Source organism: Heloderma suspectum, chromosome 6, assembly GCF_057233095.1.
Source record: "Heloderma suspectum isolate Gila_16-S chromosome 6, 16-S_ref, whole genome shotgun sequence".
Classification (NCBI taxonomy): domain Eukaryota; kingdom Metazoa; phylum Chordata; class Lepidosauria; order Squamata; family Helodermatidae; genus Heloderma; species Heloderma suspectum.
The window spans coordinates 21,449,357-21,475,219 of record NC_139463.1 but is presented as its reverse complement, the minus strand read 5'-3'; the positions used below and the strand labels follow the sequence as shown (position 1 = coordinate 21,475,219).

Below are 25,863 nucleotides of genomic sequence, written 5' to 3'. Positions count from 1 at the left end.
AACACCACAAAGAGGTGGTGGTGGTAGGGTTAAATGGGATAATGAACTGAGTGTTGCCATAAGTTTCTTGGGAAGTGGATGAAATGCACAGATTTTTGCATTGCATGGAAACAGTTCTGGGGGCAGAACTGGAGGCTAAACCCAGCCTGATGCACCCAACAGAATTCATCTCACGACTCAAATAATGAGAGTGATGTAAGTTGAGATTAGGGAACACACTGCTCAAGCTGTTGCTAGAATGGGACCATTGTCATTTGTATATGTGTGATATATGTCAAGGGTGGCTGCCTGCATGTGGTCTTCAGCTTAATTTAAAAGCCCTCCGCAAGAGAGCAGTTCAGACCTTTGGCAGTCTAATCAGTTTTTACCCCAGCAGTCCACTGGCTGCAGAGGAGGAGGGAGGGAGGGAGGGAAGCGGACAGAGAGCGAAAGAGAGACATGTCAAAGAGAGAGGGGGGGAGGGGTGTCACAGAGAGAGAGAGGGGGGGGGTGTCAAAGAGAGAGAGAGAGAAAAGGGGGTGTTAGAGAGAAAGGATGTCATAATTAGATAGATAGATAGATAGATAGATAGATAGATAGATAGATAGATAGATAGATAGAATATGGCCCAGCATTCTTGTTATGTTTTGTTGATTTTTTTTCTATAGGCCATTTCTGACTTCTCTGGCACATGTTAATATAGCTGCTCTTTATCCCAATTAACCCCCGCCTTCAATGCTGCACTGGGCAGATACATAATGTATTAATTGCCAACAGGGAAGCCTCATTGGCTTTGGCAGGCTCCACCTAAGTTACATGGGAGGAAATGGAATACTTAAAAATGGGAATCTGTGGAATTGCAGAGATCCCCTTTCCTCTTTTGGGGAGCTTATTGTTGCATCACTCAATATCTGTTTTCTATTTGCACATAGCTGTGTTGTTGTTGTTGTTGTTTTGTTTTTACATAGTCAGAATGGGATGGTCACTTCTAGTCCATTTGGTAAGTCTCCCCACCTGAGATTGGGGGATTTTTTGTTTGGCATAAAGAGTGCGGACAGGGGAGAAATTTGTTTGGTTCGCATTTTAATGCAAACTTTCCTAATGTTGCAGTTTCAAAACAATACGTGAAACGAAACTCAGTTATCCTTCAAAATTTGCACTTCACCAAATTTTGTAATGGAGTTCTCTAATTAAACACTGGGCATAAAAATGGATATATCATGGGAAAGGGCATTCAAAAATTTGTATATTAGTGAAATTAACAGCCAAAAATGCACTACATTAGGAAAAGTGCTTACAAAAATGTGTTTATTAGGCAAAATTGTGTACAAAAATGCTTGTATTAGCTGAAAAGTGCACAAAAACATGTTATAGATGTTTATGTAAACTGAATTTTTCCCCCAAAGTTCAGAATACACCAAACTTAAGAATGGAACAACGAGAAACTGAAATAGACAGATGAATTCATTCTGGGTAAATAGCACCTTCAGGGGCAAATAGCAGACAGTGGGGCTGGGGAAAGATGACATGATTTTCAGAGGAAATTGGCATAGAGAGGAAAGAGTTAAATCCTTCCTCCCCTTATGCTGAAGCCCTGATCCAGATCAGGGCCTTTTATGGCTGCTTTCTCTTGAGGGGAAAAAATGGCCTGTGTTGAGTATGCTTTGTAAAAATGAGTGCTTAATGCAAGGTTAGGCAACGTGGGGTCCTCCAGATGTTTTGGACTAAAACCCCCATTGGCCCCAGCCATAATAGCCAATGGTCAGGGAGGATGGGAGTTGTAGTCAAAACCACCCATAGAGGCACCAGGTTGCCCACCCCTGGCTTCACAGAAGATGTAGTTGGACTCATCTCTGCTCTAGCTGCAGAAGATGGGAAGAAAACTAGAAGGAACAGTCAAGTTGACATCAGCCTCACAATCCTCTCGGGTTTCAGTTCCATTTTCCAAATGGACCTCATCTTCCTATGTAGCAGGGGTTCAGAATCTCAGACCCAGGTGCCAAATCAATTCTGTCTGGTCCTCTGGGGTTCTCTTCTGGGGCCATGCCACCTTCTCTTGGTCCTACTCCTTTTCCCCTCATCACCACTGAAAAGATGATTTCCTGGCTTATGTGACTCTAAGAGGCTGCCTGAAATACCTCTTTTAAGGCTTAGTTAGTGACAGTAAGAAATTCAGGGTGCAATCCTAGGTATGTTTAGACAGATAAAAGTCCTACAGTTCCCAGCATTCTCCAGCCAGCCATGCTGGGTGGGGACTGCTGGGAGTTGTAGGACTTTTTCTGCCTAAGCATGCATAGGATCGTGCACTTAATCTAAAATATACTGGTACTGTAGCCCTGCCCGCTTTCCCTTCAGCTCTACCCACCAGTGGAGTGAGGCCCCAGAGAACTCTGAAATGGGATTTGGCTCTCAGGTTGAAAGAATTTCAACCTCTCTGCTATATAGGATATAATAGGTCTATGGTGCCTTGCCAGATTCAAAAGGTAAAGAATGACAATCTGAGTGTGAAGCCCTGGTACTGCATTACTTACTGTATGATGACGCAGCAGGCAGAGATGGAAATTGACTCCAATTATTTCTGCAGTCCTCTCACTCAAATGTATAGAATTACTTTTTGTTTAGAAGATTCACATCTTGTAGTTCTTTCATTCACCCTCAGCTACCTGAATTTACAAATGAGTGCCTACACTTTAAAATGTACCACTACACCAGTGTTTGGCTCTGACCTTGCTCTCTGATGGCTTCAGCCAATCCACGGCATGAGCCCTCCAACACATTACCCCCAAGTCAGTTTTGACAGAAAAGAAGCTTTCCTATCCCTGGTTTAGACTGTCACGGACAGGTGGAAAGTCAGGCAGTCTGGCCGTTTTTATCTTTATCAGAAATTTATTTCCTGCTCCTGTAGGAGCTGTTGTGCTTAGGGATGTCAGAGAAATCTGCAACAGAATCAAATAAGTTTGGACTTCTGTGAAACTGACCTGTGGATTCTGCAGTGGGCCAGCTTTTCCCAAGTCACATGGATTTTGTGGACTTGTAGACCAGTTCTTTTTACTTTCCAGAAGCAAGTTTTACTTCTAAATTCTACTAAATTTTACACAAATTTAGTCGCAGAAAAATATGTACAATAACAAAACAGATGAAAATGCACATTTCCCCCATAGGCTAAAGCATGAAAATGTGCATTTTGGGGGAGGGGGATTTGCAGATTTTTTTGAGGGGGGATTTGTGCATTTTTGCAAGTTTGAATTTGCACAAATGTGAATTTGCACAAATTTGGGAAATTGGAAAAAATACGATTCTGCCAATGAGTGGATGATGGAACGAAAGGCACCTGACAATTCGTGAAATGCAGATGGAATCAATTTCACCAAACCCTACATCCCTAGTTGTGCTTGATGCTCTTTTATCATTTCCTAATTTATGTATGGACTCAATGAAGGATAAGTCCTCTTTTGCACTACCCCCCATTCCCAATTTCCTGGATTTGTAGTTCACATCCATAGACTTATCATTATTGCTTATGGGGACAGACAGAAAGATCCCAGCTGGAATTTTTGGAGCACAGCTGGAATTTGTGGGACTGGTGGTAGTTAGAGACAAGGACACATACGCACCTTCATTCTCAGTGCAAACTGAGCCAATTTAACATGAAATCGTGAAGACAGAATGAATATGTGAAATACTGCATCACTACAAATGTTCCTTTCTAGCAAGGAAGGTGTTGCAATGTAGGATTTCATTATCTTGGTCTCATCTTGATGCTATATGGAGCTTGAGGTTCTGTGATGCCATCAGGCTAATTTCTGAGTTTGACATCATTAAATTGAGTTTGAAAACTGCTTTCCCTTACAATTGAAGCCAACTCTTCTTTCCTTCCCTCCTAATACAGGAAAATGTGAGATTAGTTATTACAGCAGTATGACAGCATCCATTCTTATTAAAATGCCCCACGCTGTGTAAATCTCAATGAGCAGCCGAAGCACAAGCGTATGGCATTTGGCCCTCGCTTGTCTTTGCCTGCCCACAGCACCGATGAGGGCAATTGTGAGATGGAGTCTTATACAATCTGCATGGCACAACTCATATTTCTGGCAGCAAGTACAGAATGTACCTGCTTTGTCAATTTCCCGTACGTCTATGCTTTGTGCTAATGCACTAAAATGACAATGGTTGGCAGGTGTGTTTTTACTGGACCGTTACCCAGCCCTGAAGATATTCAGTGCGTGGTTTCTTTCCATGTGTTTCAGCTCTTTGTGTGCAGATGTTTGCTGATATATAGATTTGATAGATGATGTTCATCGTTCTTGGCTAGGACTATGGCTGCTTAACTTTAAAGGATTGAAAACATATTTGCCGTACACATTGATAGGGACGCATGTGAATATCATTTTTTCTCACAAAACATATGAGCATGCCATGTTTGAAATCCCAAATGTGAGTGTGAGCACGTGTCCACCAAAAATGTTCACAAATTACCAGTCATATGCTCACATTTGATTTGTGCAACTTTCTCGGTTCAAATTTGCCCAAATTTCCCCTCTAGACTGAATCAGCCCCACTTTAGTCTATGGAGAAAAGTTGTGCAAATTAGGAAATTTGCACAAATCTGTGGAAATTTGAGCAAATTCCACATTCAATCACTGCTCAATTTGGGCAATTTTTCTGTTCACGCAGAGCGAGCAGTGACCGCAAACAGGAATCAGGTGTGAGACAAGTGGCTGAGATGATGTTTGGAGCATCCTAGTGATCTTGAACATCGGTCGTTCGCCCACCCTTACACAGTTATACCATTGGTTCATCTAGCCATCCTTTCCCAACCTTGGGTCCCCAGAAGTTGGATTACAAGTCCCATCATCACTGATCATTAGCCATGCTGGGTAGGTAAGATGGGAGTTATAGTCGAATGACGTCTAGTAATCCAAGGCTGGGAACCACTGACCTCATGCAATGCTTTGTACTTTGACTGGCATAGTTCTCTGAAGTCAGGTCTTTAGCCAATATACACTCACTGAATCTGCGCAATACAGACTTTGCCTTTCACACATTTACAGCACCAGACTCCTCTCTTGTTCAGGAACTCCTCCTGGATCTATTTACTGACTAGAGGGGATTTCATAGCATTTCCAGTCTATTAGCAAACCTAACTGACATCTCAGTGAGATCTCAACATTGTCTCTGGATACCTCTCACCTTGCAAATGTTCAAAACCCTGATCAACCCCTTGGACAACCTGAGTGCTGTATCAGCTTCATTGCCCCCACTCAGGTGCTAGTTAGTCACATCTAGGTGTGTACAACTCTGTGGATGCATCAAAAGTCACATGCAGCTAGTTCAGTCGTAGGACTCAGAAGAGTGTTGCAATGGAGTTGCTCAGAAACAGTATGCAGTGAGGACGGCTGGCCAGTCTATGTCACAAAGGGATGAGGTAGACTGCAAAGGATGCTGAAGGGGGCATAGTGTGTGTGTGTGTGTGTACTGAATGAATGCTGCACCCACTGGGATGGAAGTATTTAATTATAGGCAAAGCTCATATGGAGGGTGGAAGTTCACCATGGAGAGATGTTTTTGTCAGAACCTTTGCAATTTCTTGTTCATTCTAGAACAGCAGTGGACTACCTGCACCTCTCATGCCGCATGTGGCCAATGGCCTAATGTCAAAAGCCCTCTGCAAGTGACCAGAGTTCAGACCTTTGGCAAGAGCAAACTGCCCTTCCCTGGTAGCCTACTGAGAGGGAGAGGGAGTGAGAAAGGAAGAGAGAAGGTGGTGGCAGAGAGAGACAGACAGAGACAGACAGAGACAGACAGAGACAGAGAAGGGGTGGCCTCACTCACCTTTGGCTCTGCCCCCCTCTCCCAGCATGCAGCCCCTAACAGATTAACCCTGAATGTGGCCCTCAGTAGAAAAACATCTTTGCCTGCCCGTTTGAAAGAGCCAAGGAATGCATGCTGACCAGGGAAGACAAAGTGCTAACGCCAAGCTTTGGGGGAACACACAAAGAGATCCAGAGGCAAGTGAGAACACGTTGATGCTGGTGGGGTTGTGTGCTTGCTGACAAATGTGCATGGAAATGGGTGCAATAAGCAGCAATGGCTTGTGGTGGAGACAACATCTAGAGAGGGTTGCTTACAGTGTGACTGGGTCAGCGGGGTGGAGATATGTTGATAGCAAATGTTGATAGTCAGAAAAATGGTCAACTTAGGGCACAAGCATGGCTGGCTGGGGAATGCTGGGAATTGTAGGACTTTTTTCTGTCTAAACATGCATAGGATTGTGCCCTTTAGTAAGCAAAATAAACCTTGCGATGGGACTGGCTCAGCTGCACTGCCACCTTGACTTCCCCGTGGGATATGTCCAGTCAAGGCCTTATGGACAGCACTTTGAGGACTGAGTGGATGGGGAATACAGTCAGCAATGAGCTGCTTCCATGGGCCATGGATTCCTGCAAGCTTGCCGAGGAAGACCACCATCATTCATGTCTCTTTCTGAGATGGCCACTGTTATTTTACTCCATGTATGATAAGGGTAGGTTACACCTCATATTTAATTTTGCTAAGGGTTGCTTAATGCCAGACTGTCATACAGTTGTTAAGTGCCAGCATCAGCATCACTGAGACATCAGCATCAGATGTTAGAGACCATCGATGAATAAATACGTCAGATTCCTAGGCAGCTGGATCAGCAAGTACATGGGAATTTTCCAGCTGTGGGAGTATGGACAACACATCCCTTTTCCTTATCCGTAGCAATTTTTCATCTAAACTGCAGGAGCGTGAACGTTAGCAATACTCCACTTAGAAAGATGGGGAGAATTTGAGATAGGGAGAGGGTAGGTAGATACCAAAAAAGCCACTGGTTAGAACAGGGGTGCAGAACTGGGGTCCCAATCTGGCCCTCTGAGGTTTCCCAAATGGCAGTGCTCTCTTCCCCTGGTCCCACTCCCTTTCCCCAAACAGCTGATTGTTTGGTGGTTTCCTGGATGTGCACAGTTTCCCCTCTCCCCGCCCCATTCTAAAAGATTGAAATGTCTCTCCTAAGGCCCAGTTCCTGGCAGTAAGAGTTTTAAGCTAAAATATGCTGGTATTTTTTGTGTTTTGGCTTCACCCTCTTTTGCCTTTGGGCCCACCCTGTTTTGCTTTCAATCCCACCCACCACTGGAATGCAGACCCCACAGAGCTTCTCTGTAAGGGAGTTTGGCCCTCTGGCTAAAAGACGTTCAACACCCCTGGATTCGAGCCTACAGATTTTGAAAGCTGAGATGGGGTCTTTATTGAAACCACGCTTCCTTTCTAAGGCATCCCTTTACCTCGCACGACCCTTCCTTTTTAAAGAAGGATAGATGTGTCTTAATTGTTTGTTTGGGGTTAGCTCGGGGGCCATTCACATAGTCACCTTCACTCATGATTCCATACCTGCTTCCATACCAGCTCCTGATTTCATTTCCGTACCTGTTTGAAAATAAAGCAAGTGTCTACAGCCTTGCCAAAGCCCAACTGTGCATGTCAGTTATTTCTTTTTCTTTTGCCCATTTCCTCTTCTTAAATCAAATGATGTATGGGAGTACACCATGGGCAGCTGCTGGAACAACCTCCCTATTTGGGACAAGCATTAGAGTTCTCCATTGCAAGGTAAACACTTGCCCAAGACCCTTATGAGTATTTCCAGCAGTGGTGTAGTGGAGCCTCACAGGGACACAGCACCAGCGCTTTTTCATTAGCAGGGATGCTGATGTCTTCTGCCACCCCTCCCAGAATTCCCTATTACCTCTGAGTTTAGCTGCAGTCCTTGCAGTAGCTGGGGGAAAATTAATTTTCCCAGCAACATTATATTGTCCCTTGTTGTAATGTAAAGTATTTTGGGGTGGCTTCGTCTTGAATGGGCAATTAAGACCCACTCGCTTTACCAAAGACCTGGTGGAGATGAAAACTGCTAGAACTGGTTTGTTGATATGGATCGACGTAACTGCCTGCATTTTTGGACTCTCCTTGGGGGCATGGTTATGGAGACTGTCATGATGAGTGCTTGCACTTCGAAATTTACCACTACCCCACTGATTTCCAGGCAGAAAGATTTCAGGTATATGCTTTGGAGGAGAATGCTTCTGGGACATGAGTACAGCATAGTACCTCTTCAGGTTCAAAGTGCATGTGTGTGTGTGTGTGTGTGTGTGTGTGTGTGTTGGGGGTGTGTTGGGGGTGTGTTGGGGGTGGGCGGGTGGGGAGGACTGCATGTTTAAATGCTCCTCATGTGAAAAACAAACATGGAAAAGAGTTTTAGCATAACCTTCTCCCTGATGATCTAGCTTTCCACCTAGATGATTAAAATAAATAAATAGAGGGGAGCACTCAAACATGCAATGCCCCACCTGCAGTCCACACAGGTACTGTCCTGGGAGGGCTGAACCATATGCTTTATCTGTATGATTGCATTTTCTGACAGACAGGCAGTTGCTCTTATAAACAGACATGGCATTCGGTGTCAGTGCTACACACTGATGGACAGAGCCCAGAGCAATGGCCCAACTCAGACTGTCTTTAATGGCACTTTTCTGCATTGTGTGGTCAACTGAGCGCCCCATGCAGGGCTGTTTGCTGGGATTCACTTTGGCTAGCCAGGCCCAGCCACATTTTTGGGCTTAGGCAGGAGACTGGAAAGCAAGCCACTCAGTTTATTTGCACTGGACAGAACCCAAGGCTATTTTTAAGAAGTTCATTTAGTTCCAATTTAATCTGGATGGCAGTCTTGCCTATAAATCAGAGCTTAATGAGAACAATCCACCTGCCTGCCCTAGCATTTAATAGAAAAGGATGGAGCTGGAGGGCTTCCAGACACAATTCTGTCCTTCCTTCTGGGAATCATCCAGCCTCAACCCCCTTTTTAGAAGGGAAAATTATTACTAGGGTTGAGTTGAAGGGTGCTTTTTAAAAAATGAAAACAAAATCTTTGTTAAAATTGACAGACCCCCCCCCCCAGTGATCATTACGGATTATTGTAAAAGTGATATGACAGTGTTCACCCTGTGGCTAGGATAACCCATGTGACCTGAATAGGAAGGATTACCCTCACTCCAAATAGGCTTCATTTACCCTTAGTGACATCAGCCAATAGCTAAATCTGATTGGCTACACAGTGTCATGTGTTATCACATCCATGATCCATGATTGGCTGGGATCACTAGAGGAGGAATGAAATGGAGGGGGGTGGGGAGGGGAGATGGCCATTAAAGCAGCAGTGAAGTGGGAAAAAGTGACTGTGAACAGTCATGAAAAAGATAGCATAAATAGTGGGGTAGGGTGTTTTCCCAAACCACAATTTTCAAACCAAAAAGCACACCTGGAGAACTTTCAGCTCAGCCCTAATCAGAACCACCAAAGAAAGTCTGAATTGTAGTTAGTGTCTTCTATGTGAATTCATTCTTGACACTTGTCTCAGGCAGGCAGGACCAATATCTCAGGTGCTCTCTTTGCCGGTTATTAAAAACTTTCCATTGGGGGACTTGGCATGAAGCTTTAAGTAGCCATGCTGGTTGGTCATGCTAAGAATGGCATCCCATTTATGTTGCATGCTTATGATGGCACAAAGCAATGGGATGCAATGGCAGTGGCTTGGAACATCCCGCACATCTTCATCTGCATTCAGCTTCTGCTGAAATAGTTCCTCCCACTCGGTATTGTTTTTCAGCTGCTGCATCACTGGAGAACACAGCCTTTCCAGTTGCTGCTTACAGATTATACTCTCAAGTGTAGACTGCAGCTGTGTATAAATTATGTAATGCATTGAAGGACAGATGAATTAATGGGTTGGGGTTGTCGTTTTTTATCGTCATTAGTGGCGGGAAGCATTAGGTCGAGAGGGAGAGGTTTAAAGGTATAGTTACTTCCAGCCAGAATCACCTTTCAGGGATGAAGTGTGTGTGTGTCCAAATCCCCCTTTTCTCCCTGGTGCTATTGGTGAAATGAGGAGGAGAAAAGAAAAGGAAACACTTCACTAAATAACAACAGATAATAAATAACAGCCTTTCCAAACCAGGAGCCCTCCAGAGGTGTCAGACTGCTAGGATGATGGGATCTGTAGTCTGACACCCCTGGGGGCACCAGGTTTAAGAAGGCTGTTATTTACCACCTGCTGTCATCTGGTGAGGCTGGGGATGATGGGGCCTGTCCAACACCTCTGGAGGGGACTGAGTCGGGGAAGGCTGGTACACAAGATAGCAGCCTTGTTGACAGCTGTGGCTGGGCAGTGCCCATTTCTTTTCTTCAACCACTGCCTGATTCAGATATCACCCTTCAGATCCTCCAGACCATGGCTGAGAGAACTTGGAATATTTGAGAGACAGGCTTGAGTGCTGCTCCTCCCTTCCTCTCCTCTGAGAACACATCCTGATTTCCTCAAGCTGAATTCGCCATGATGTCCTTATCAGCAAACTGTGGCTTTAACAATCCCTCCAAACTGGGATTACAAACCAGGATCAAGCTCTGATTTGCCATCTTGGTTTTGGAGGGATTGCTCAAGCCACAGTTTGCCAGTTGTGCTTTGAGGAAACATTCTATTCAGGTAAGTGAGAGACGGGACAGAAATGGAGAGGAGGGAGTGTTAGAGAACTTCTAGTTCAGTCTTCTCCAACCTGGTGCCCCCCAGATGTGTTGGATTGCAATTCCCATCATTTTCCAGTGAGCTGACTGGGAATTATGGGAGTTGCAGTCCAACACATCTGGAGGGCAACAGGTTGGAGAAGGCTGCTCTAGTTTGCTTCTGATCTCCCAAACCTTGGTTCGGAGGATCAGTAATGTAATGTTTGAATGCAGCCACAGTGCCTTGTACCTCCATGGGTGACTGGATGTGGAAGAGCTCTGGCTGGTTTTGACTGGTTGCCTTGCTGCAGAGCCAATCAGAACAAGCTATGCACAACCAGCCTACAAGTAAGATCCAAAGCACACGCTACTTTAAAGATGTAGCTAGCAGCAATGTCTTTTTCTTTCTTTCTTTTTACTCTAGAATAAGTGCAGGACCTTCAATCTGGATTGTGACCCTAGTGTGAGGTATGGGGGCTTTAACCCTTTTCCCCACTGCAATTCAGATCCATATTGGGTCCCCGACACTTGCAATTCATATTGCAAAAGAGTGATCCAATAAAGCAAATAAACTACTCTTTGGCAATATATATTGCAGGCATGCCCTTACCCCCCAATACTAAAGACTCTGTTAACCCCCCCCCCCCACACACACATGCTAGGGTCCCAATCTGGATCAGGCCCTTTTGGTTATTCTAGAGTAAAAAAGAGGGTAAAGGTAAAGGTAAAGGTGTCCCCAACCAGTCGTGTCCGACTCTAGGGTGCGGTGCTCATCCCCGTTTCTAAGCTGAAGAGCCAGCGCTGTCCGAAGACGCTTCCGTGGTCATGTGGCCGGCATGACTGAACACCGAGGTGCACGGAACGCTGTTACCTTTCCCGCCGAGGCGGTGCCTATTTATCTACTTGCAATTTCTTGCTTTCGAACTGCTAGGTTGGCAGGAGCTGGGACTGAAGACGGGAGCTCACTCCGTCACGCGGCACTCGGGTCTCGAACTGCTGTCCTGCCGACCTTCCGGTCTGCAGTTCAGCGTCTTAACCACTAAGCCACCGTGGCCCCCAAAAAGAGGGTGGAAAGGCACAACTGCTGTGTGTCCTGGCACTTAGCTGCTTCATAGCCCAGGTAATTCCTTTCCTATGAAAGGCAGAGCAAGTATTTGGGGAAAAAGAAGAAGTAACGCACATATTTAGAAAAGGATTGTGTCAATGTTGCGGAGGTGCTAACCATGAACAGTTGAATATAGGGACAAGCCCTTTGTTCTATGAGCTGGGGAATTCTAAATGAGCTCAATCCTGTTTAATTTTCAAAGGTTTCCTTTTCAGACCTATGCTTGAGAGGATGCGGGTCAGGAGCAGCAGCAGCAGGAGGAATGGGATCGGATTGGGTTGCGCAGTAACTGATCAATGCCGCTTACATTTTTTGCATTGTCATCAAATGGTGCAGCTATCACAGACCGTTTCTCATTTCACTGCTCTTTGCCAAAGTATCTTACTGCTTGGCCAGTACACCTGGGTGCTTGGACCCTTGCAATTTCCTTCTAAGGTATCCATCTGACAGTATCTTAGCAACATTAAAGCTACTGCTCCATCTCCTCCCTGTACCACTGTGGTAATGTCTGAAGCTGAAGATCGCATGATGTAGCTTCTTGTCATTCCACAGTAATGAGTCCAAGAACCCCCAGATACACTCACTGTAAATCCTCTTTCAACTTTACATATCTCCTCTCTCCCCCTGTCTCTCTTTCACACATCTCCCTCTCCCAGTTTCAGCAAGCTGCTGTTTCTTACCCACCCAACCCCACTCCAAGAGAAGACCCCTTTTGGATTTGAAATGCCATAATAGCAATTCCCACCTTGTTCTTTCAGGCGGATGATCTCGGTGTCTGAACCAAAACTGTTCCAGGCGGTGCAGTTGTAAATGGTCTGGAAGTCAGCCCGTACAATGTTGCTGATGGTTAACGTGGAGATCACGCCTTCATCCGTGCTGACGGTTTCCACTGTGTATCGCCCTGAGGTCCCTGACTCCAGGACATTCTCCTTCCAGGACCAGGCCTAGACATCAAAGAAGGCTGTGCTTAGCTATGTTTGGTCATCGTATTTTTTCTTCCACTTGAAATTCAGCATCAGTTGTTCATATTTTACTTATGAATAACATCAAATAAGTAGAAATCTGACATGCTAAGCAATGTTGTTGGTGTTTAGTTATTCTCTAAGGCAGGGCTGGGCAACTTGTGGCCCTCCAGATGTTTTGGCTTACAATTCTCATCAGCCCTAGCCAGCATTTCCAATGGTGAAGGACAATGGGAGTTGTAGGCAAAACATCTGGACGTCCATAAGTTGCCCACCCTTGCACTAAAATGATTGCCAGAAGCTGCTAGTCTTTTCTGGTTGCCCCCCCCCCAAATGAGACTTTGCAAGTAGCAACTGGGGTGACGGCCTTCTTAGTAGTGGCACCCTGCCTAAGGCATGCTTTCCCCAGGAAGGCTTTCCAGGTGCCTACATGGTTATCTTTTTGATGCCAGGTGAAGATATTTTTATTTTTATTTCCCCAGGCTTAAGAACATAAGAACGTAAGAAGAGCCATGCTGTATCAGACTAAGGTCCATCTAGTCCAGCATCCAGTTCTCACAGGGCCAACCAGCTGCCCATGGAAAACTCACAAGCCAGACATGAGTGTAACAGCATCCTCCCACCCGTGTTCCCCAGCAACTGGTGTACAGAGGCATGCTGCCTCTGATACTGGAGGTAGCATATAGCCATCAGGACAAATAGCCATTGATATCCTCCAGGAATTTATCCAATCCCCTTTTAAAGCCATCCAAATTGGTGGCCATCACTACATCTTGTGAAAGTGAATTCTATAGTGTAACTATGTGCTTTGTGAAGAAGTCCTTTCTTTAATCTGTCCTGAATCTTAAAAACAACAACACCTTTTAGCTTTGAATATGCATTGGTTTTATGCCAGCCTTCTTCAACCTTGGTGCCTTCCAGATGTTTGGAGCCAACACCAATCGGCTCCAGCCAATATCGCCAGTGTTGAGAAATGCTGAGCACTGCAGTTTAAAATATCTGATGTGCACCAGGTTGTAGAAGGCTGCTTTATGCCGCATTATCTGCTCTTTTAGTTTTTGGTCTAGTGCTGACTTGCATTTTATTGATGTCACTTTAATGTAATGTTACATAAACTGCCCTGAACGTTTTTATTTGAAGACTGGATATCAATGTCTTAACAATTTCCCTTGTGCTCTGATGGCCCTTCACCACAAGAAGGAAGGCGATGACTCACAATTCGGTCTGGCGGAGGAGTACTACGGATGAAGCACTTGATCTGGCCTTTTTCCCCATGAAGAGCATGCTGTGTCTGTGTGCTGGAGATTATAGGTGGCCCTGTGAAGGACAAGAGAGGAGAAAAGGGGAGTGATATAGTGCTGCATTATTATTTTTATTTTGTTTTGCTGACAAATGCAGGGTGGAGGATCCTGTTCTCTACAGATGCCATGCAATGCAACTGAGACCAGCATGAAACTTCTTCCTGACGTGAACCGTGCTGCAAGGATTACAGTTCTAATCCTCACCCGCCTCATCACCCTCCTCATCCTCATCTTGTCTTAGGCACTCAAATATTTTAGGGATGGAAAGAGCAGTGGATTGATAACATTTGGGAGACTATGAGTATGTCTAAACTTACTTAGCAAGTGCAGCGAGCAAGGAATCCTAACTGGAAGAAGGATATTATGGCGCAATGGTTTCCATTCATTTCCTATGTTGAGGCACTTCAGACTTTTGATAAAGTTGCAGCAAAGTACAGTTGCCCGTATTTTTTTGTGATTAATATGCACAAACGCACAACATGACATACTCTTATGCACGCTCCTTGTATATATTGTAGAACTTGTATTTTTATTTTCATTAGATAAGCATATCTGTTATAGACTAAGATTTATAGTTAGTGAATTCCTTTGTTTCTTTAGTGATTTTGATTTATTATTATGTTTCTTCTTCTTCTTCTTCTTCTTGCCTTTATTTTGTTAACCTTATTTCAAAATAAAATAAAATTTCATGAGAAAAAAAAAGGAATGGGCCAGTAAAAAATCTCCCATTCTTCTTTTCAAAGGCCCACATTGGCTCTCACAGGTGATCTGCAGGTAGCCAGGAGAGGGCACTCCTGCACAATGCAAGAGGATTCTAGTTCCACCTTTTTTCACCCACCCTACGGTAGAGGCTATGAAGTCTGCAGGAGATTACCAGGGTTCCCTGACCCAGATGGATCCATTGGGAATTACTAAGGTAAACATTTATGTCATGCTTCATTCATAAGAAGGGGGTGTTGGCCATGGAGCAAAGATGGAATGGAAGGGGAGGATGGTGTGTGTATGTTGCACATCCTCCTTGGTGCTTGAGAGAGAGAGAGAGAGAGAGAGAGAGAGAAGTGGTGGGGTTTAAACCCTGCCCTCCAGTCCCTGATGCCCGGGAGCAATTGTGCTGTGGCATACACAGTGGGGTGAGACATGCACTCTGCAAGCAGCTAGAGGTGGTCTTCTTATTACTACCCAGATCTGAGGGCTAAGCATTGGCAACATAAGAAGATGGCTCAAACTGAAGCGCTGATTTCCCTCCAGAATTGGGGGGGGGGGAGGGGAGAGTCGCCTTGAGAAACAAGTCGCTGATCACTCGTATTTCTGGCCTACACTCTTGTTCTTCTTTTTACCCTGAGAGAGCTCATTTCTTTGTTCACAGTTAGTCTTGCAGGGGCTGTGTGTCAGCATTGCATAGGGCCAGTTTGGGTGAGTGACCTCCTCTCTTTCTGCCACCCCTTTTCTCTCTTTTTCTGCCAGCCACTTTTTTCTCTTCCCCTTTCCTTCCCATGCACTGGCTTGCCAGGGAATGGACAGATCACTCTTGCCAGAGGTCTGAACTGATTGCATGCAGAGGGCTTTTGAAAGTAAGCAGAGGGCTGCATTTAATTAGGCTAAGGGCCACATGCAGCCCTAGGGCCAAAGATTTGCCTACTCCTGCTTTAAAGAGATAGATAGAAAAGGCCAGCCAACAGGGTGTCCAGGATGGAATATATCTGCTACCACTATGCAATTTTAGATCTGTATTAGCTACCTCGCTTTCCCTTCCCCTCCCAAGCCCTATGTGTTTGTGTGCATTGGGATGGGGATGTTGGACAGAAAGGGTCCTCAGGAATTTGGGCTCTGTGGGGACAGTGTAAGCCAACATTTTGGAAGGTTTTTTTTTAGGCTAGACCTGCCTGGCACCACCACCCTCCTCTTTCCTCCAAACAGTGTTGGCATCCGGAGACAGTAACTAAAGTCATAGAATCATAGAATCATACAATAGTAGGGTCGGATGGGGCCTATAAGACCATCGAGTCCAACCCCCTCCTGCAGTCTGATTTAGTTACCTTGGGATAACAGCTCCTAAACTCACTTCAGCCTCTGGTTTCTTTACACATGGATTGGACTGAACTGAGGTAAAAGAGATTTAGTAATAACCTCTGGCAAGTTCAGGGGCTGTTGGCTTACCTGCCTTCCACATGTGACCCTTTAAATAGGTTAGGTGGTCGGTCAGTGCTGGTTCCAGGCTTCTGAGGGACCTTAGGCCTCCTCAGTGGGCCCGTTCCCCACCATCATCACCAGGAGCTTGCTCCTCATCCTATTTCTCACCTTGGTTACCACTTGCGTGTTTGGCAGGCAGGGAGCCAATGAGTAATGGCATCTACTCCTCCTCCTTCTCACCAGCACCACCACTGTCTGGGCCAGAGTGAGGAGGAGGTGAACAAGCATGTTGCAGTGATGAAGTTGAGGAGCAAATCCAGGGGGCTCTTGTCAGTGGGCCCCTGCTGGGGTGTGGGGCCATGGCTGGTGTCCAATCATGCCTACCTTTGATACTAGCCCTGTCGGTGGTGTTCACAGTTCCAAACCATGCAAGTTGCTTAGGTTATATGGTGATCGTTGACTTCATAATTAAAAAGAGAAGCAAACAATCCTACCACTTCCCTTTAAGTAATTAGATTTTAAACAGCACCAAAATGAATTTCTTCATGATGATTATATTGCTATAGGAGTTCATCATCTAAAGCTTATCACCATGATAACAGGATATGACTAAAGATGATTTCTTAGAAACATGAACAGCCCAGAAATATATGTGAGGGGGGTAACACACTTGTGTGTGAGTGTGAGCATGTGCACACACACACACACACACACACAATTCAGGAGTGGAGTTTCCTTCCCCAACAGGGCAATGTCAGCTAGTGAGGGCTGCCAGTCTCCTCACTTGGCATTTGGTGCCGAGCCTTATACAGTCTACAGGCTGCTAAAGTCTTTGGATGGTGTTGCTATGGATATTAATGGTGGCACTATCCGTCGCAGTTATTTTTAGAGCCTCGGTGCCAATTTATTTGTGCAGCCCCAGAGGCTTGAACAAAAGGAAAGGCAGGTTTCTGACTTCAGGGCCTTACTGGGATCAAAAGAAGGCCAAAAATTTCCAGGGGGCAGGCATCTGAGAGAATAGCATCTTTTCTTTTGAAGCAATCTCTAGCATCTTGGGGTGGACATTGCTTTTAGTCAGTTCTTTTCGTACAGACAAAGTCAGTCCAACAGAGAGGGTGGTTCTTTGTCCTGGTTCATATCAAAAGTTCATACCATATGCCAGCCTACATGTTAGGGTTAATCAGCTAATCACATAGCTGAGGCATGTCTTTTTTTTTTACCCTAGTGTAAGTGCCTGTGGTCTTAATTTGGAACCACTGCACCCTGGGTGGGGAGGGCTAAACCTTTTCCCCATTTTCCAATTGCAAGGAGAAAGCCTATGAATGGACTGTTTGTGCCCGCTCAGCTTCTTTCAGACATTAAGCCGGAGATGAGTTGAAGGTAGAGATGTACAAAAATGTCATTTCAGTTCACAACCCCAAATGTGAACAGGAGTGCATTTTGTTGAAAAATTAGGGATGTCAGAGAATTCCGCCACGGATCCCAGGGAGACCAAATTCCAGTGAATTCGGCCCCCTGGAATCTGTGGCAGAACGAAGCAACCCGCCCCACCACCCCACGGTAGCCCCCCAGAATGGAGCCTACCTGGCTGCGGCTCCGGCAGTGGCTCCGGTGGTGGTGGTGGTTCCGGTGGCAGTGGCGGCTCTGGCGGCTGCCGGGCTGCGGCCGCAAATGGCGACTGCTATAGTGGCCGCCATTTGAGTCCCTCTGCTGAGCCATGATAGGCTATGTAAATATTTACGTTGCCTATCGTGGCAAAGAGCGGGGACGCAAATGGCGGCCGCTGTGCCATTTGCATCCCCGCTTTTGCCGTGATAGGCTACGTAAATATTTACATAAATTCGCTCAGCAAAGGGACGCAAATGGCAAGCCGCTACACCGGCCACCATTTGTGTCTGCAGCCCTGCCGCAGCCGGATGTCCGGTTGTGGATGCAGCTGGCTGGCAGCTCCGTGGAGTCACTGCAGAGCAGAGCTGGCTGGGGAGGATTCTGGGAGAAGGGATGGAGCACCTCCCTCCCCACGGCAGATGCCACTTACGAAACAGGTAAGTGGTTTCGTACATCCCTATGAAAAATGTCCGCACCTTCCCAAACTTGCAATTCCGTTCAAAACTGCATAATTTTTGAAGAATGTGCACTTTGAAAGGGCACAGTTTTTTTAAAAAAATACATTTTCATGCTTTATTTAATGGGGGAAAAGTGCCCACTTTTGAAAAACATACACAGGAATGCACACTTGTCCCCTTCAAAATGTGCACGTTCCCTGTTCAAACGAAATGCAAAACAGGTCTCAAACTGAAACTGGAGTGAACCAAATCAAGCTTCTAAAGTGAAGTTTGGAGAGTTTTGGAAAGCTTGAACACCCCTGGTTCTCTCTTCCCTAGTTGTGGGGTGGAGCCCAAAGCCCTGCTCCCCCCTTCTATGTATTTTATGTAAATGTCCAGGGCTGGAGTTACAGGTGGGTGAGCCAGGCAGTCACCCAGGGCACCGAGCTGAAGGAGGCGCCAAGCTGAGCTGAGGGGCGCTCCAAGCTGAGCTGAGGGGGCTCCAAGTTGAGAGGAGCTGAGAGGGGTGCCAGGCTGAGGGGGCACCAAGCTGAGCTGAGAGGGGCGCCAAGCTGAGAGGGGTGCTAGGCTGAGCTGAGGGGGGCGCCAATATCACACCTGCACCAGGCCCCATAAACCCTCTCAGTAGCCCTGCAAGGGTGACCATGGGGGGGGCACCAAAGGCATTCCTCACCCAGAGTGCTATTTATCCTAAGCCCGGCCCTGTAGATGTCTGTATAGTTTGATAATTACTCACAAATTTAACACTTTTCAAAACTGAGCTCAGAAGAAACACCCCTTTGCGGCCAATGCTGGATTGATTTCATGGCCTGTGCCTATGTGTGAATCGTCTTGTTCTCTGCCGTTGCCGTGAGTCTGGGAGGCAGCATGTTGTTATCTTAGAACTGTCTTGCTTGAAATGGGAATGCTGGATTCTGGACGTTCAAGATAAAAGGACGTGCCGTGGGCTGTGCTGGCAAGAAGTTCTGAAGCAGAGTTTTCAATTAACTAGATCTCCAGTGCCAATCAATATAGACAAAAGACTAATAGAGTCCCTCATGCATCAGGGGAGATGGTCTGAGTAACAAGAGTGTAGCAGAAAATAGAATCCGTAGGAACACAGCACCTCCTTCTTGGTGAGATCAAAAAAATATATCAGCCTCCAGCCTGCTGAAAATGGAGATGGCTTTTAAAATTATTTTTTAAAGTCATTGCTTGGCTAGGACTCTAGTAGATAAGCTGACAACATTTCTGCTGTTTAGGTTCTTGCTTCCATGCTACTAGGGCAGCTCTCTGCCCCCAGATGCTAACCTGGTTTCCTTGGTGGTGCAATCACAATTCCTTTTGTTAACACCATTGTCTAGTGTTTGGGATGAAACAGGAAAAGAAGGATTCTCAATAGAGGGGCTGCTTGACAAGATTACCTGCAGCAAATTGGTTTGTGCTGTATCTTCTCTTCCAGGCAATTGGTCATTTATTCTTATTATTACACTGGCGAGGGCCGGATTCCTGATAACATCGCCCCTACACAATTAGCAGGCAACTAGGTTTTTCTCTCCCTGCTGCCCCTTATCAGGGTTGGTGGAAGTCATAATAAGAATAGTTTTCTTATAAGGTGCCAAGATTGTATTTTATTTCCATCCAGGGAGAGGATTTCCCATACCCAAGGGAATGGATGATTCTAGTGGATGGGGAAGACAGCCCATGATTAAATGCCCTCTGTTCTTTGCAGAAAGGAAAAAGAAAGGACACTCCAGAATTGTCTACAAGCAAAAGTTCCTCTTGAAGCAGCTGTGGTGGACAGAATATATATTGTGGTCCACTGGTGGGATGCTGGCCAATTTCTGTTGAATCACCTAGTGCCTGCTGACGTCTCCAGTTCTCACAAAGAATGCTGGATGCTGATCCTAGTATTTCTTACATTCTTAAGCAAGCATGTGTCTCAGGAGCATTTAACACAGGTCAGTTTTGGGAAGACTATTCATCCATCTAGGCCAGCTTTTCCCAACCTGGTGCCCTCCAGATGTCTTGGAGTACAACTCCCACAATCGTCAGCAAAAGCATGGCCATTGCATTGTAGGAGTTGTAGTCCAGGAAGACTGGATGGCACCAGGTTGGAGAACGCTGGTCTAGCCCATTGTTGTCTGTGGTGACAGGCGGTGCCTCTCCAGGAAGAACTCTATCTCATCACCTGCTACTTGACATCCTTTTAACTAGAGATGCCAGAGACTGACCTGGGACCTTTATGCCAAACATGTGTCATACCACAAGGGGAAATTGTGGCTGAGTTCTCTCTCTTCTTGCTTCCAAGTAAGGCTTTTATTGTGCAATCACCCTGCCTCATTTGCGGAATTTTAGATGATGTTATCTTCAATTTGTAACCCCCCTGTGTTTTGCCCACTGCTTCCTCCATCTGTTTTCTTACCAGGAAAAAAGAAAAACCTGTTTAAGGAAGAAAAGGTGGAATAGCTGCACAATGCCTTCTGATTGTAGTGCTAGGACCCCTCTGTCTGGAAGTTCTCTCTCTCTCTCCCTCTCCCCCCCCCTTTGTTTGTGGTTTGACTTGGTGGCATCCCAGGAGCTTCTGCCATGTAGACATATCAAAAATGGGTTGTCTTCCTGGGGATGCTTGTTTTAAACAAGGGGTGGGCAACCTTCAAGTGCTTGAGGGGTGCTTCCAGATGGGAGGGCCAGGATCTCTTCTCCGTCATCCCAGAGTGCAGGACACGGAATCATGGGCTCAAGTGACAGGAAGCTGAACATTAGGAGGGGCGTCCTGACTGTTAGAGCGGTGTGACAATGGAGCTGATGACCTAGGGAGGTGGTGGGCTCTCCCACGCTGGAGGCATTCAAGACGAGGCTGGACAGCCACTGTTGCGCCAACTTGGATTCCTGCCTTGAGCAGGGGGTTGGACTCGATGGCCTTGTAGGCCCCTTCCGACCCTACTATTCTGATTCTATGATTCTGATTCTATGAACCTCTGGCGGCTGGGGGCGGGGGGTTGCATTGTCCCCTGGAACCCATTGGGGCTACACCCCAAGCCTGTTGAAATTGCTGTGGCAGAGGCACCCCGCCCCCCGCACAGTGATTTTGTAAGTTTGCAAGCAGAATCTTGCTTCTCAGAGCACAGTTCTGCTTACAAGCCAGGCATGCACTCTTTCACTTGCAAAATTGCAGGTGAATATGCCATCACCACCACAGTGGAAAATTCACAGCAGTAGGAAATTTGGCAGGGTCAGGGGCAAAAATGACCATGGGGGGGGGCTGATTTGAGCCTGCGGACCATGTGTTGCCCACCCCTGCTCTAAACAGTGCTTCAGTAATTTACTTCTTGTATTCTGAATTTTGGGAAGGCGGGGAGAAGATGTTATTGTGCTGGAGGTGGTGGTGATGGGCTTCCCCCCTCCCCCAAATGTATTGCTTTGTCTGCAAGCAATTTGAATTGTAATTAAACTGTAGCAGCCAACAGGGAAGGGGAGAGTGCAAGAGACAGCGCGTCAAGCAGAAGGCAAGGGAGTGGTTGGATTTTCCAATGGCCCTGCTGGGTTGCCCTTGGCTTCTGTCTTCAGCATTATCTGCCTTTAAAATTAAAGTGTGCCAATGCTCGACAAATGAATTTTGAATGGGTTTTCTGGAAACGTGCATAAAGGGGGAAGAATGCTGCAAAATAATAATAATAATAATAATAATAATAATAATAATTTGCTCCTATGCTCTAAGAAAAATCTCCCTCCTCCATTGCATGGTGTGGCTCAGAGTATAGGGTCCTAGACAGAGAACCAGGAAACATGGAATCTAGCTCCAGCTTCGTACTCTTTTAGCTGCACAGGGTTGTTGACTCAAGGCATTTTGGAACAGAGAAAATGACAATGAAGGTGGGATGACAGTTAGAATAGTTGAAGTTAAGTACCATTGACAGTCAGAGACACTTCTCGTTCTCCTGCACCCACACGCGGAACCACAGCTCGGCAGACATATTTCCCAGCATCCTCTTGGCGCACGTTTTTTAGTGTCAATGTGTTCTCGTTGCTCAGGACCTGAAAAAGGAAGAAAGCTCATTTGCTCCATGAGTCAGATTTCAAGCCCAGAAAACAGGAATGCTCACCCATCTCTCTGTACACATCTTGGGAGAAAGTGAAGTTATCTCCCCAACGGCCTTGAAGTTGCCCATCAACAGTTAGCACCTGGACAAAAGACTGAGCCAGCATGCAGAACACCGGGTCAGTCTTCCCAACTATGGTGAGATGTATTGTATTTCTAAAATAATAATAGTTAGTAATTATTTTAAAATTTGCATCTATACAGATTTGCAAATACAGATGTGGGATGATGTGTAAGTGGCCACCCTGATTCCATTGTACTGCAGAGGATTGTGGGAGATGTTCTAGGGTACACACTGGGATTATGCAGAGAACATAGGAACATCGAAAGCTGGCTTATATAAAGACAGAACACTGGTCCACCTAGTTCAGTCATGTTTGCACTGGTCGGTTTCTTCAGGATTTCAGAAGGGGGGTCTTTCCCACATTGTTCAAAAGGTAACATGAAAAACAGCTGTGAGTCATATCAACCAAGAGATGAATGCTCTGCAGTTTGCTTACTCTGTTGAGTCAGTTCTACCGTTGCTCCCCCCCGCCCCCGAGCCTCTTTGACCCTGCTGGAATCCATGCTGCCAGATATGGCAGCCCTATTGCCCACACTGGTGCAATCAACAGCTTTATTAAAACTTCCTAAATGCTGAAGTAAGGAACTTTGATGCAGGCCAGTCAGCAAAAATGCAAGCTCCTGTGGTATTTAGAAATATGATGAGTCTAAAACAAATATGGCCTTTAAGAGTCAACTCTGTCTAATTGCCTGCAGAAGCCGTTGAAGCCGGGTGGCTAATTTTCCACCAATACAACCAGAGCTGTCAGGATCTATCTTCTGCTAAAGTGGACAGGCATTAACTTCCAGTGTTTGAATTTGCATACCGGGTGGTGCTATTTCTTCACCTTTCTGCACAGGGCACAGCTGAGGCATCTGTCATCCTTCTCCTGCAGAAATTTGGATGGCGTCCCTATGGGCTTCCTTTTGCCTTTCCGGCATGTGTTTGCTATGTAAACACAATCCAGCATGTTGGTTATTGGCACTGCCGAGTGTCTGATCTTGCAGCCAATTCCTCTGCTCAGTCTGGGAATTTACACTGATGCTTAGCAAAACACTGAAAGGCCCTTAGCAGTAGTTAGAGATATTGCAAAGGCAGCTCATATCAAAACTGCTGTGTTTGGGAAAGTGTTGAAAACGGAAGAGTGTCATTTCTTAAAAAGAAAAAAAATGCTGTGGGTAGGGGCTCACTCAAGGCGTTTGCTCAACGTGTATGATTGCCTTCATGGGATGCTTGAGCAGTCATCTGGCAGTAGCAGTAATTCCTAGGGATGGTGGAGAATTCCACCACGGATTTCAGTGAGGCCGAATGCACTGGCATTCAGCCCCCCGAAATCTGTGGCGGAATGGCCTGCCCCCCCACCCCCCGTGGATTACCCCTGGGGTGAGACTTACCTAGGGTGGATGTTCTGGACGACGGCGGCTCCAGTGGCGGCTTCGGCCGCAGTGGCGGCGGCTGGTCTTTCGACCGGCTGCCATGGCCGCCATTTGCATTCTGGTCTTTGCCGTGATAGGCTATGTAAGTCTTTACGTAGCCTATCACGGCAAACCAATAATAATAATTTAAAAACGGCTTACACAAATGGCGGCGGCTACGGCGGTTGCCATTTGCGTTCCTTATTTTTCTCCGTTTTAGTCTACGTAAATATTTACGTAGACTATTACGGTGAAAAAAAGGGGAATGCAAATAGCATAGTGGGTGCTATTTGCGTCCCTTTTTTATTCGCCGTTTTAGCCTACGTAAATATTTACGTAGACTAAAACGGCAAAAAATAAGGAACGCAAATGGCGGCCGCCATAGCCGCTGCCATTTGCATATGCCTTTTTTTTTTTTTTACCCAGACATGATAGGCTACGTAAAGACTTACGTAGCCTATCATGGCTTCCTGGCTGGATGCAAATGGTGGCCGCTACGGTGGCTGCCATTTGCGTCTGCAACAGCCAGTCCACAGCCGGAAATCCGGCTGCGGATGGCCCTGGCCTGGCCGGCTGCTCCACGGAGCCACTGTGGAGCAGAGCCAGCCGTCGAGGACTCCGGGAGGGAGGGATGGAGCGCCTCCCCCCCCCCCCATGAACACAATCCGCAAAAAGGTAAGTGACTTTTGTACATCCCTAGTAATTCCAGATTATGGTGGGACAATGCCAGGGCTGGCCCAAGAAATCTCGCTGCTTGAGGGAAGGATAAGTACCCCCACCTGCCCAATTTCACAGGTGCTGGTTCAGGAAGATTGGAATGGCAGGGGGCCCTGAGAACTGGCATGAAGAGCTGCCGCTGCCACCCCTAGCACCTGCTGCCTGAGCTGGGTGCTTCATTCTGCTTAATAATTGGACCAGGCCTGAGTGGACAGTTACATCTTTCCTAACCTAGCAGACCACCTGCCCTAGCCATTCGGTAAGAGGAGGCCTTGCTGGGCGTTCTGTGACAAATGGAACGTCATCATGCAACATCTTAAAATCAGGGGCTTCTCAGTAGTGGCACCCATCTTCTGGTGCACTCTCCTCTGCACGGTTTGTGCAGCAGAAAATGTAGTGTGTTTTAAGCACCTCCTGAAAAGATACACTGTTTACATGAGCTTTCTCTGGCCTGTAACTGACTATCATGACACTGCTTCATTTTATTGTTTCTTCTTTCTTTCTTTCTTTCTTTCTTTCTTTCTTTCTTTCTCTCTCTCTCTCTCCTTGTGTTGTAGTTGAAAGTGTTTATTAACAGCACATTTTAATACTGATTTTTAATATTTATGCATGTATTTTTATTTTTATAATATTTTATAATATATTTATTATTATTATTATTATTATTATTGGTTGTATTATATTAAGCAGTATACAAGTATTATTAATAAATAAAAAGAAACAAATAACATTATGGGAACTGGGGAGACACCATGCCCCCATCTATGCAAATAGGGTAGAGCTAGAAAAGAACACAGGATGATGCCTTATACCAGTCTGACTGTTTTGTCTGTCTGTACTCTGACTGGCAGTTGCTGTCCAGGGTGTCCGGCAGACTACTATGGGATTCTTCTAACTGGAGATACCAGGGATTGAACCTGGAACCTTCTGCATGCAAAAGATGTCCTCTACCACAGAGCTGTGGTCTCCCCCCATCCCATTAATTTCTGCCATCAGCAAGTGAGTGGAGAATAAGATTGTTGAGTGTAGAGACTTTAAGTGGTGTGTGTGTGTGTGTGTGTGCGTGTGTTACAAGTGGCAGGATGGCAAGGCAAGAAATTTGGGACATTCTGGCTTGATAGAAATTGAGCTGGCTCAGGATAAGGGATAGAGAACAGGGCTGTCCTAAAAAATTAAATAAAACAGAGCAAGGACTGAAGCACAGATGCAAACTTTCAGCATCCGAGCTAAGGGGTAGTTGTGCGCTCTTAGATCAGCATGGTTTTTTCAGTTTCCCTTGGCAGAAATGAATCGACGCTAATGTCTTTATCATTTCCAAGTAGACTGCAATCTTGTCTAGAGCTAAGAAGGCCTTGGAGTTGTGTAGCAGCCATTTGTCAGCTAGAGGGAGCCAAAGGAAAGATGAGAAGGGCTGCAGCCTGCCTGCAAGTCATTTGTAACACCTCCAGACTGCTGAGAAGACTTCCTTCTAACTTGTTCTACCCAAGGCTGGGAG

General features: G+C 45.9%; 1 protein-coding gene and 1 long non-coding RNA gene across 3 annotated transcripts in view; one reads left to right on the top strand and one right to left on the bottom strand.

Annotated features, from left to right (window-relative positions):
• Window positions 1-25,863, bottom strand: part of KIRREL3 (kirre like nephrin family adhesion molecule 3) — a 1,205,284-nt gene that overhangs the window by 61,493 nt on the left and 1,117,928 nt on the right. The window contains exons 10-13 of one of the 2 annotated variants that reach the window (XM_084803705.1): window positions 22,003-22,129; window positions 13,832-13,932; window positions 12,399-12,597; window positions 7,390-7,425 (exon numbers count right to left, since the gene is read on the bottom strand). In XM_084803705.1, coding sequence (XP_084659831.1) covers window positions 7,390-7,425; window positions 12,399-12,597; window positions 13,832-13,932; window positions 22,003-22,129 — 463 coding nt within the window. The remainder of the gene's footprint in view (window positions 1-7,389; window positions 7,426-12,398; window positions 12,598-13,831; window positions 13,933-22,002; window positions 22,130-25,863) is intronic. The other variant, XM_084803706.1, reaches the window with a different exon arrangement.
• On the top strand, window positions 14,450-25,514 carry LOC146340515 (uncharacterized). Its single transcript, XR_014783717.1, has 4 exons — window positions 14,450-14,832; window positions 19,824-20,052; window positions 22,127-22,331; window positions 25,220-25,514. It is a non-coding gene; the product is annotated as an uncharacterized LOC146340515 (long non-coding RNA).